Here is a 12,500-nt window from a genome sequence, read left to right on the forward strand (position 1 = left end):
TCCCCATGCTGCCAGTGGGGGTCTGAGTCTGGACAGCAGTATAGCCGTGGAGGGAGTTGGATTCTGGGCATTTGGGGAGAGAGAGAGACCCACACTAGTCAGACAGACTCGGGGCTCAGAGAGCCAAAGATTTACAAGCGACCCTCCCTTCCTGACTCCAGTTTTCCACTGAAAGTGTGACTCAGTGAAGTTTCTCACAGTAAAAATGTATGACTCGTGTTTTGATTTGGGTTCCTATTACCTTTGCTTTTTTTGTTTTGTTTGTTCTTACTGATCAATGTTGTGTGTTCTAAGTATTTCTCCCTATTTTGCCCAAGTAAGTGAGGAAAAATGTTAAGAGCCTGCTTGAAGTATGGCGCTGGGCTAAATTAGCTGTAATTTGTGTGTGTGTGTGTGTGTGTGTGTGTGTGTGTGTGTGTTTATAGGTGACGATAGTGGACACAGGGGTGAGGGGGACAATTGCTGTGGGCCTGGTGCCTAAATTCTACAGGCTGGACCACCAGCCTGGCTGGCTGCCATACTCTGTAGCTTACCATGCTGACAATGGCAAGTAAGTCAAACCACAGCCATCTATGCACTACTACACTACTATAGAGAGGCAAAGTGACCGCCTACTTCCTGCTTCAGCACTGTACCAGAGATTTTCATCCGCCATTTATTTTCCCATAGACATTTAGTAAAATGCTTATAAAAAGAGTTTTACTGGTTCACACCAAACGGTTCAGATAACGCTATAATCGGGAGAGACCATAGAACATTTCAGTCTGACCAAAAAAACAAAACAACAACATCGAAAAAATATTTTCTTCAAAAGTTTTGGTCCACGTGAAATGTTCTATGGTCTCTCCCGATTCTAGCATTAGCTGAACCGTTTGGTTTGACGAAGTACAACTATTTTATACGCATTTTACGAAATGTCTATGGGAAAATAAATGGCGGATGAAAATCTCTGGTACAGTGCTGAAGCAGGAAGTGACGTTCCACTTTGCTTCTCTATATATTGGGTACTAAGCAGTAGGGGTGGGGGAAAAAATCGATTCACCTAAGTATCGCGATTTTTAATGTCACGATTTTTTGGATCGATTTTTTATTCCAGAATCGATAATCGCAAAAAAAAATAAAAAAAATAAAAAAATAAAAAAATTTTTTTTTTGGGTGCTTGCAGTCAGGCCACTCACTGAACAGCAGGCTAGGCGCCGCCTACTGGTTTACTAGTGGTTTTATTACTTTATTAGTTAGTCTGAAGTAATAATTACACTTCAGGGTTAAAGTGGGTGCATCTCATTGTAAAATTGGACTTCAAACGGCCCAAATCTGGCTTCAAACGGCCCAAATTTCACGCGCGTTGGCCCATATCGGCCTGGCCTGCTTGGTATCTAATGCCCGGCCTGAATTATGATAACTTATTTAACTATATCGCCCAGCCCTACTCATGATATATAATATACAGTCTCTAGTGTATGATTCAACTTTTCCCATGTTCTAATCTAGTGTAAAAAAGCAAACAAACTGAAAAAAGAAAAGAAAAAAATAAACAAAAATCGCAATAAATCGTAATATCGAATCGCAATAATCGTAGAATCGCAATACTTAAGAATCGCAATATAAATCGAATCGGCACCCAAGAATCGTGATAGTATCGAATCGGGAGATAAGTGAATCGCCACAGCCCTACTAAGCAACTCTACTGGAGTTAACTGGGGGTTCAGTCAGTGTCTTGATGAGTCTCTCAAATGTAGTTTTTGAGTTACTGAGAGATGTGAGGAATCCCTTCTTCACTTTACCAGCACATCAATGGAGTTATAAATAGAATCATAAATGGAGTTATAAATAGAATCATAAATGGAGTTATAAATAGAATCATAATTGAATAATTCCAGCAGGAATGATATTACAAGAGCCAGTGCTTTGGTTCTGAAGATCCACTCCCCTTCTCTCCTTCTTCTAGGCTCTACAATGGCAACCCTGTGGGACAGCAGTTTGGACCAAAATGTGCTCGTGGTGACCGCCTGGGCTGTGGAGTACACTCTGAAAATATCGAATCAGGGTTCACAACAGTCTTTTTCACCAAAAATGGCAAAGAGGTAGGTTTGCTGTCATTAAGCCATTCAGGAATGTTCAGGTCAATGATATTTCAGACCAACCCGACATGGCTCTGAAAAATCACTCGCAGAGCTTGGGAAGAGTGTGTATATGGCAGGCAGGGGTTCCCAAACCGTTTCATCTTGGGACCCAAAAGATAAATTTAAAATGTTGTGTCTCCCTGGGAACCATACTCACAAAAAAACATACAGTAATCGGTTGCCATGACGCCCAGTTGGCGAACCACCCCCCACGGGTCCGCGACCCAAATTGGGTCCTGACCCATAGTTTGGGAAACACTAGTATATGGTGTTGTTTCTAAAAAAAACAAGCTGAAAGGGTAGCACATCTCAGTCTTCAAAGTCAAGGAGGACAAAATACTCACATTTCACTTGATTTATTGGCTCACATCACAAAAAAACTAAACGCTTACGCATTTGGGCAAAGAGCCTTCTTTAGAGCGTATAGATAGTACAATACAATAGTACAGATTCAGTTTGTTAATATAACAAGGGCAGAGATTACACACAGCTGGAAGTTGGACCCAATTATTTAGGAGCCAATCACCTTCACCCGTAGATCTAGGTATAGGGAGGACAAATCACAGCAGGAAGCATCACAGAACATGGTTTCTGCTCATTATACTGTGGATGAAGAAAGAACATACAAATAAAAAAAAGGGGGGGGGGGAACACAAACTAAACTGTTTTAACGCAAAAAGCATTTTAAGCTGTAGTCATCATTGGTGTTGTTTCTGTTTGTTTTTGTGTGTGTGTGTTGTGTATTTCTACCCATTCTCTGTCTCCATGCATTCATCTCTTCTCCTGTTGTCCTAGGTGGGTTCGGTGGAGGTGCCCGTGTCGGCAGAGGGCCTGTTCCCCGCCGTAGGGATGCACTCCCTGGGGGAGGAGGTGAGGATCGACCTGCAGGCTGAGTGGCTCCTGGAGGAGGACGACAGTATGATGATGGTGGACAGCCACGAAGACGACTGGGGACGGCTCTACGACGTCCGGGTTAGCGGCACGGTAAGACGGAGAAGAAACCATGCAGTCGTTAGTCTCTCTTTCCCACACGGCTAGTTCATGCTTTTCCCTGACTATAGAGACAGTCCGCATGTCTGGGAACGCCCACAAAATGTTAAACGGCTGGCGCGCGAGTGGGGTAAAACCACCCATATATCTCATGGGCTGACTCACCAAAAGACGGTGCTGCGGCTCTAAACTACAGGTTTGGGGGTTCTAGAGCAGAACACAAGACGTCTGCTCAGATGTGCGTTTACTGCGGTGGTTAAATCCCTGATCGTGTCTGCCTGGGCTGGGCTATCAGCTAAATTCTAACTTTGCTGAATGGATAGAACGGGGGTTTTTACCCCACCCTGACCACGCCCCCAGCCAGGCTGAGCCAGCTGAACCAGCGTCTATGACGAGACGTGGCCTCAACCTATGGAATTCTTTCAAATTAGGCCCAATCCTAATACACCCATTTCCCCCTCGACTTAGCCCTTAACCCTTCCTTTTTCATGTTCAATTGTAAATGATAATTGTCTGCATTTATATAGCGCTTTTATCCAAAGCGCTTTACAGTCAGTAGGTACATTCACCCATTCACACACTGATGGTGGCAGCCAGGTTACCACGCAGGGTGCTGGCACACCATCGGGAGCAATTCGGGGTTCGGTATCTTGCCCAAGGACACTTCGACATTAGGGGTGGGAATGATGCCAGATGCCCACGATACGATACTAAAACGATACTTGAGTCACGATACGATAGTATTGCGATATTGCGATATGCTAGTATTGCGATATATTGAATATTGCGATATTTCGATATATTGTCTAACTCCTTTTCCTACCTTTTCCTTGACCTGACCGGAAGTAAAACATGCAGTGTTTTTTTGTTTTGTTTTGTTTTCGCCCCACACGTAGGCTACATTATTAAGCTTCTCTGGACTCAATACGCCACCACTACAGGCACGGACTGCAACATCGGGCGCTTCGGGCAGATGCCCGGTGGCTTGGCATGGCATGGCCTGCAAAGAATAATAATAAAAAAATTAAATATCGATACTTGGCGTCCAAATATCGATACAATATCGTCAGGCAAAATATCGCGATACTATGGTGTATCGATTTTTCCCCCCACCCCTATTCGACATGCAGACTGGAGGAGGTGGGAATCGAACCACCGACCTCTTTTATCCAAAGCGATTAGTGGACGATCCGCTCTTACCTCCTGAGCTACAGCCGCCCCCAATTGTAGGTGTAGGCCCTACCCCCCTACCTGGTAGGTTGGTTGCTGATTGACGACATGGCTTAAAATTAATGGACTTCCGCTAGCTGCAGTTCAGAGAGTGCCTTAGTGAGTGCTTCTGCGTGGTTGTGTTTGTTTTGTACTCTTCGGCTGCCTATTCTCCGACAAGTCCCGCTTTTGTTCGCAATATTCCCACCTAAATCTGTGTCAAACCCAGGTAAAGCCCTTAGACACAATGACTTACAGTAGTTGGATTATGTAGCATCACTCATTGTATGATCTCGCCATGACTGGCTTTGGTTTCCCTTTCGGGGGTGTTTTTGGAGATTGCTTCATAACATGCACAGGGATTTTCCTCTAAACTCTGTCACAAGGTAAACAGTGAACAGGTGCTGGTGGGCGTGTTGTCTCGCCTACCTTTTCCTGCTAAATCAGATTGTAATCAGGATTGTAAATCTCAATCACAGTCACACTAGTAGAGACAGAAACCAACTTTTACCCCCCCTTCCGATCCCCCCCCCCCCCCACACATTTTTTCTCACCAATTGGACTTGGCCAATTTCCCCCTTGCTGCCCCGGTCACTGCTCCACCTTCTGCCGATCTGGACTGGAGAGAGCCGTAGACTAGCACCATGCTTCCTTCCTCCCAAACAGGCGCCCTGGCCGACCACAGGAGGCGCTAGTGCAGTGACCAGGACACATTGAGTTTTCAGAAGGTACATCATGCAGGGGGCATGCATGAAGCTGGACCGAGAAGACACAGCAGTCATATTGGAATTCCCATTTCGATGATGCTCTGCTGGAATAGTCTTTGACTTATCTGCTGTGCAGTGCTGCATACTAAAGGCCGTTTCACACTGGTGCGGATTTTCACGCGAATATTCGGCACGGACATTTGCAACAAAATGTTTTAATGAGTTGCAATTGAACCTTGCACACCGAGGCGGAACATTCGTGCGGGGGTTTATTTTTCCGCACGGACTTTGACTTCGGCGGATTTTCGGATGCGGCAAGATACGTTTGACCAATGAAATCCTTTATTTACAACTGACGTCACATTGTAGTATGGAGCTGCGCTGCTGTTTGGCATGGTGATGATTCAATTTGTGTTCATAGCCTACTGTAACGTTACAGGCTATCTGCCTTCCTAGCGTGAACGTCCCCCCCAGTTTCGTCGTTTGTTTACAAACACTGATCCCTCGTATATCGTGATTTTTTTTTAAGCAAAATACGGTAAACAAAATAAATTACATGAAAATGCTCACCTCAAACACACTGCCAGTCGATAGGTTTGCGGTAGTTTGTGTGTTTCCTCATTATGTGAGGGGCTATCATCCCCAACAGAGCCTCAAATTGCTCAACTCCCATTCTGAAATACTGCCTGAACCGACTGTGATACCGGCGCAGCTCCTGGACCAGCTGATGAAACTCGCCATGTTCTCTGCGCCTCTCTAAAATTGGGTGAACCCAGAACCTTATTTTCCTCTTTCTCGTTTGTTTTCTCAGCAAAATGAGGAGCAGGTCGTCATCACTGCTACTACTACTGCTTGACTCCATCATGGTCTCTGCTCACTGTTTTTCCGCAGACGGAAAATTAACGTGGGAATGCGAATAATTCACACCCGCACCTGTGTGTATAGTTTGCAATGCGGAAAATCCGCACGAAATATCGCATCGCATTTCGCAACGCATTCCGCACCGCACCAGTGAGAAACGGCCTTAAGTGTTCCAGTGCATTAGAATCCATTCGTTATAGCCACCTACTCCTGGTTTCTATTGAAAATGCACCAGATTGCAGCTTGCTTTTCTTGAACAGTCCTCTATCCTCAAACCTAAATAACTGTATGATAGTAGACTGATTGGGATACATTCCATGCTGTTAAATCCCCCGTAGAAAACCATATTGCAATCTATCTTAGAATCATACAAAATATATGAAATACAATGCGTACAATATTTGATTTGATGATGTGAGTCCTTAAGGGTGTTTTCACATAAGTCCTCTTTAAAGGAAACAAACTCAGTTCTCTTAAAGCGGACAGACAGAAAAGGGACTTCGTTGTTTTTGCGTCCACATTGTCAGCTCGTTTGAAAGAGGACTCGGTTCTCTTTTTGCTTCACTTCAGCTCTGATGGGGCCTCAGTCCTCTTTCTGTTCACACTATACGTAGCTCCACTGGACCTCAGACCTTTACTGCTCTGGATTATCAGTTGTTTTCACTTGGAACAAGATGGCTCTTTATATTGTCTTCTACTATTATCGTAGGATAAAAGAAACGCACAGCTTTCAAAACCTTGTTCACCTAATTCAAAACCAACCATATAAGTTCTGTTAGCAACACAGCGTTGCCTTACTTCAACAGTAGGTCTATCAGTAAACAGCTTACTTCACAACAGTAGGTCTATCAGTAAACAGCTTACTTCAACAGTAGGTCTATCAGTAAACAGCTTACTTCAACAGTAGGTCTATCAGTAAACAGCTTACTTCAACAGTAGGCCTATCAGTAAACAGCTTACTTCAACAGTAGCTCTATCAGTAAACAGCTTACTTCAACAGTAGGCCTATCAGTAAACAGCTTACTTCAACAGTAGGTCTATCAGTAAACAGCTTACTTCAACAGTAGGTCTATCAGTAAACAGCTTACTTCAACAGTAGGTCTATCAGTAAACAGCTTACTTCAACAGTAGGCCTATCAGTAAACAGCTTACTTCAACAGTAGGTCTATCAGTAAACAGCTTACTTCAACAGTAGGTCTATCAGTAAACAGCTTACTTCAACAGTAGGTCTATCAGTAAACAGCTTACTTCAACAGTAGGTCTATCAGTAAACAGCTTACTTCAACAGTAGGCCTATCAGTAAACAGCTTACTTCAACAGTAGGTCTATCAGTAAACAGCTTACTTCACAACAGTAGGTCTATCAGTAAACGGCTTACTTCAACAGTAGGCCTATCAGTAAACAGCTTACTTCACAACAGTAGGTCTATCAGTAAACAGCTTACTTCAACAGTAGGTCTATCAGTAAACAGCTTACTTCAACAGTAGGTCTATCAGTAAACAGCTTACTTCAACAGTAGGCCTATCAGTAAACAGCTTACTTCACAACAGTAGGTCTATCAGTAAACAGCTTACTTCAACAGTAGGCCTATCAGTAAACAGCTTACTTCAACAGTAGGTCTATCAGTAAACAGCTTACTTCAACAGTAGGTCTATCAGTAAACAGCTTACTTCAACAGTAGGCCTACCAGTGAACTGCAAATAGGCACATAGGCATGAGAGGTAGAACTCAGGCGATACACTGAAGTTGTTAGGAGCAAAGAAGAGCCAAAAATAAGATAAGCGAACCTGGAGCGCTTTGTGTTCACACTGCTGCACAGATGAAGCGAACCACAACAGGGACTTGAAGTAACAGAACCCGGACCACCTCCCTCCGAGGAGGTTCTGAGTTCGGTTCCCTTCAGATGGGTCAGAGTTCTTTTTGAAGTGTTCATATATTATGCACACACAAAAATGCTGACTAATGTGTCTTGAGTTCACTTGCAGCGCTGAAAGGCACCAAGTGTGAAAACACCCTAAGTCCCCTCTTAGGAACTCTTCCATACAGTATGGTTTGCGTTCAATATAAATGATATAAGACTAAAATAGACCTATTGTATAACTTAATCTCCATTTATGTTGTGTTATGGAATAGTTAATATTGACTTGACCTTTCGTCTTGTCAGGTGCTAGCGAAATTAGCTCAGGGCCGTTCTCTCAGACGCAGACTAAGCTATGACTCAAGTCGTTTGCTATTACCCATTTCAAAGGAATTCAATGAATGTCTTGTTCAACAAAAGCCACAGTTAGCACAGCGATCAGAGGATATTCCCACCGCTTTGTAGGACGGTAAACTGTAACGTCTTTGTTCCGCGGTAAAGGTGTGAGTACTCATCACTCCCCGGGTCCACCCCGCCCTCTTCCCCAACATCAAGAATAACCAAGTTAAAAAGGCTGGAGGCGGCGGCTTCTTCTTCCTCGCTGACACGCGGGAGATCACCTGTGTGTGTGTGTGTGTGTGTGTGTGTGTGTGTGTGTGTGTGTGTGCGTGTGCGTGCGCGTGCGTCCCGTTACGTGGCTGCATGACACACACACGTCTGTCCACAGCGCAACACCGACATCCGCCACAGGTGGACAGAGGTTATAAAAGCTGGGTGCTGCTGTGGGTGAGGATTCAACACCATGATTCAACCAGCACTCTCACCCTCTCACCCCCCCCCCCCTCTCTCTCACCCTCTCACCCCCCCCCCTCTATCTCTCTCTCTCACCCTCTCACCCCCCCCCCCTCTATCTCTCTCTCTCTCTCCCTCTCTCTCTCTGTTTTTCTGGACCGCGCGCTGGGCTGGCACTGGCATGGAACGTGTTGGTGGAGCCAAGTGAGTGGCTGGCAGTCCACCAGGTTGTAAAAATTCAATAACGGGAGTAACAGGACTCCAAGGAATCTTTTACTCCTTCTCATGTGGTTGGAGGTTTTCACAGCTGGGGTGCCCGGCTCGGCTGCACGGACCGCTCGGCTGCACGGTCCGCACGGCTCGGCTGCACGGTCCGCTCGGCTGCACGGTCCGCACGGCTCGGCTGCACGGTCCGCTCGGCTGCACGGTCCGCGCTCCGCAGTCCAGCAGCCATTTTTTTTTTTTTTTTTACGTTTCTCTTCTCTCTCTCTGTCATGAGCAGTGTTGGGCAAGTTCATTTCAAAATGTAATATACTACATATTACTAGTTACTGTCATTTGAAAGTAATCAGTTACTTTACAATATTACTGTCTGTGTAGAGTAACTCGTTACTTATTACACTACTTTTGCATTACTTTCACCAAAACAACAGCAGCAGCAGAATGACATCGCCGCCGCGGAACATCCCGAAAAATAATTTAAACCGTCTTGAAGTCAGTGTAAACAATCCAAAATTCTAAATGTTATTATTTTCCTTTGTTATTGTCATCTGTAGTGGTTATTTGCATAAAAAACACACAATTTGATTAGGAAATGATTGTATCTTTATTTAAATATGTGTTTTGATAAAAAAAAAAAAAATTATAACTCAATTTGTAACTTGCGTTACTTGACAAAGTAACTGGTATAATACTGAAATCCTATTGGTAATAAGTTATATTACTGAGTTACTGTTAAAAGTAATATATTACATGTAATATGTTACTTTTGTAATGAGTTACCCCCAACACTGGTCACTGGTCATGAGTATAAATACCATCATCAGCAGCTCAGGTGTGAGGGCTTGATGCTCGGTGCCGATAAGGTCGTCGAGTTTTGACAAGCACAAGGGTTTCGTGCGGGCGGTGAAGACGGGCCTTTGTGGAAGGAAGTGGTAACAGTAGCTGCTCCACAACAATGACTAGAGTGACTAGAGTGAGAGTTTGCTTTTGGAAACGGAACAGCAACAAAGGAGTAGGAAAGTAAGGCAAAGGAAATGAACGGAAGGGAAGGGAGAGAGAAGGATGGGAAAGGAAAAAAGATGGAAGAGGAAAAGAAATGAAGGGAAAGAGGAGGAAAGGAGATGGTTCATTGGAAGGTTAGAAACACATGATTGGCTTTGACTTGTCATTCACTTCATTCATTGTGTGGTTTAAACCAGTGCTTCTCAAAGTGGGGCTCCAGGGACGCCCAGGGGTCCTCCAGGGGTCCTCCAGGGGTCCTCCAGGGGTCCTCCAGGGGTCCTCCAGGGGTCCTCCAGGGGTCCTCCAGGGATCCTCCAGGGGTCCTCCAGGGGTCCTCCAGGGGTCCTCCAGGGGTCCTCCAGGGATCCTCCAGGGGTCCTCCAGGGGTCCTCCAGGGGCTTCCATGGGGTCCCCAGCAAAAAGGCTCATCATTTATTTTCACAAGAATTCCAACCGTCACTAACACAATGATGACCTCACATCGATGCACCTTTTGTTCTGTTTCTGTTGTGTCGTTATTTCCCCTTTTAGTTTTTAGTTCATCAATTATTGTTTTAACTCGATGGCACGGTGGCTCAGTGGTTAGCACTGCTGCCTCACAGCAAGAAGGTCCTGGGCTCGAACCCCCGGTCCCTCCCAGGTCCTTTCTGTGTGGAGGAGTTTGCATGCTTTCCCCGTGGTTGCATCTAGTTGCCATGGTGCTTTTGAGGCGTATGTGTGTGCATATCGCTGCACCGGGCGGCCATGTTTGGAAAGAAGTTCCGGCTATGTATTTACTTGGAAATTGTAATTGTGATTGCTTCATAGCGTGGTGAGTACACGAGTACATTATGAGCGTTTTGGCGCTGTTGGAATGTGTATATTTGGTGACTGAATGGGGGTATGCTGCTGTACCATTCACTACCATTGTAGTGCTAAGCTAACTAGCAGGAGGGGCGCAACACACTTTATACTGCACGCACAGAGAAGAAGAAGGCATCTATATTCTCATCTTACTATCGAGAATATGGCAAATAAATATTGGCATATTCCCGCCCAAAATGTTGGCACGTTCCTTTAAGCAAAAGGTGCATCAGTGAGGAGGGAGAGAGACTGAATGCTCTGAAGGTCTTCTTAAGCCCAATGAATACACCTGGCCCAGGTGCACCCAGTCAACTGAACGACCCCAACACCTGCAAGACAGGGCCAGGAGAGTGGGACAGTCATCACAAAAGCTCAAATCTGATCAGATGGGGTGGCGGGGGGGGGACCCTTGGACAAAATCTGATCAAATGTCGGCTCCATGGTCTAATTTGTGTGCTTTTTATTGGTCCTTGACATGAAAAAATTGACATGATTGCTTTTTCGAACCACTGGAACCAATACTGAAACTGTTCCACTTTGACCAAGTGTGTCTCTCCTCTCCTCTCCTCTCCTCTCCTCTCCTCTCCTCTCCTCTCCTCTCCTCCTCTCTCCTCTCCTCTCCTCTCCTCTCACCTCCTCTCCTCTCCTCTCCTCTCCTCTCCTCTCCTCTCCTCTCCTCTCCTCTCCTCTCCTCTCCTCGTCTCTCCTCTCCTCTCCTCGTCTCTCCTCTCCTCTCCTCTCCTCTCCTCTCCTCTCCTCTCCTCTCGTCTCCCCTCCTCTCGTCTCCTCTCTTCTCCTCCTCTCCTCCCTCTCCTCTCCTCTCCTCTCCTCTCACCTCCTCTCCTCTCCTCTCCTCTCCTCTCCTCTCCTCTCCTCTCCTCTTGTCTCCTCTCCTCTCCTCGTCTCTCCTCTCCTCTCCTCTCCTCCTCCTCTCCTCTCCTCTCCTCTCCCGTCCCTCTCTCCTCCTCTCCTCTCCTCTCCTCTCCTCTCCTCTTGTCTCCTCTCCTCTCCTCTCCTCTCCTCTCCTCTCCTCTCCTCTCCTCTCCTCTCCTCTCCTCTCCTCTCCTCTCCTCTCCTCGTCTCTCCTCTCCTCTCCTCTCCTCTCCTCTCCTCGTCTCTCCTCTCCTCTCCTCGTCTCTCCTCTCCTCCCCTCTCCTCTCCTCTCCTCGTCTCTCCTCTCCTCTCCTCTCCTCTCCTCTCCTCTCCTCTCCTCTCCTCTCCTCTCCTCTCCTCTCCTCTCCTCACATGTTACTATTTCCTCCATCCAAACAAAACATGTATGCTTCTCAATACTCCTGTCCATAGATTTGATATATCGTTTAAAAGGCTATGACAATATTTTCCCTTCTTCCACATTACGTGTAGCTATGCAACAGGAGATGTTCCAGTGTTGTTTTCCGATGCCTTACATACAGACCCTGATGGTCGTGTTGCTATAGCCTGTCTTACAGCGGCTCCCCGGGCTGCGTGCAGTGCAGCTCCTTCAACCCGGGGATCACGTCACTTCGTTTGGTCAAAACATTGGAATAGTTTTGATGTGTTGCTATTTGATAAGTGTCGGATAATGACGGTTCCGGATGATAGCTGTCCTTACTGATGGTTAAGAGGAGGGGAAAACTAGGCAGAGGGGAAAAGATTGCCACAAGATAAATGACTTTTCTGACTGGTATGCTTTTTATGAGGCGGAGTTGAGAAGTGCAAAAGCCGCAGAATGCGCGCGAGTAACAATGGCGACGGTAGCGACTTGTCTGTTCAGCTCAGCCTCCTCTCTGCCTTTGTGAGCTGTTTACATTGCAGTCGGCGCGATGGACCGCTCCTGTTGAGATAAGTGGCTATCAGATCCCAGCTTTCTGCCAACTGTCATCATCATCATCATACCTACCTAGTCAAATA

General features: G+C 45.8%; 1 protein-coding gene across 1 annotated transcript in view; it reads left to right on the plus strand.

The window, feature by feature from the left end:
* Positions 1 to 12,500, plus strand: part of spryd3 (SPRY domain containing 3) — a gene marked incomplete at its 5' end in the record, with an annotated part of 72,479 nt that overhangs the window by 7,542 nt on the left and 52,437 nt on the right. Inside the window, 3 exons of the mRNA XM_083656843.1 lie at positions 426 to 550; positions 1,949 to 2,084; positions 2,919 to 3,107. Coding sequence (XP_083512969.1) covers positions 426 to 550; positions 1,949 to 2,084; positions 2,919 to 3,107 — 450 coding nt within the window. The remainder of the gene's footprint in view (positions 1 to 425; positions 551 to 1,948; positions 2,085 to 2,918; positions 3,108 to 12,500) is intronic.

The sequence above is a fragment of the Poromitra crassiceps genome (assembly GCF_964638095.1).
Source record: "Poromitra crassiceps genome assembly, chromosome: 20".
NCBI classification, from domain to species: Eukaryota; Metazoa; Chordata; class Actinopteri; order Beryciformes; family Melamphaidae; genus Poromitra; species Poromitra crassiceps.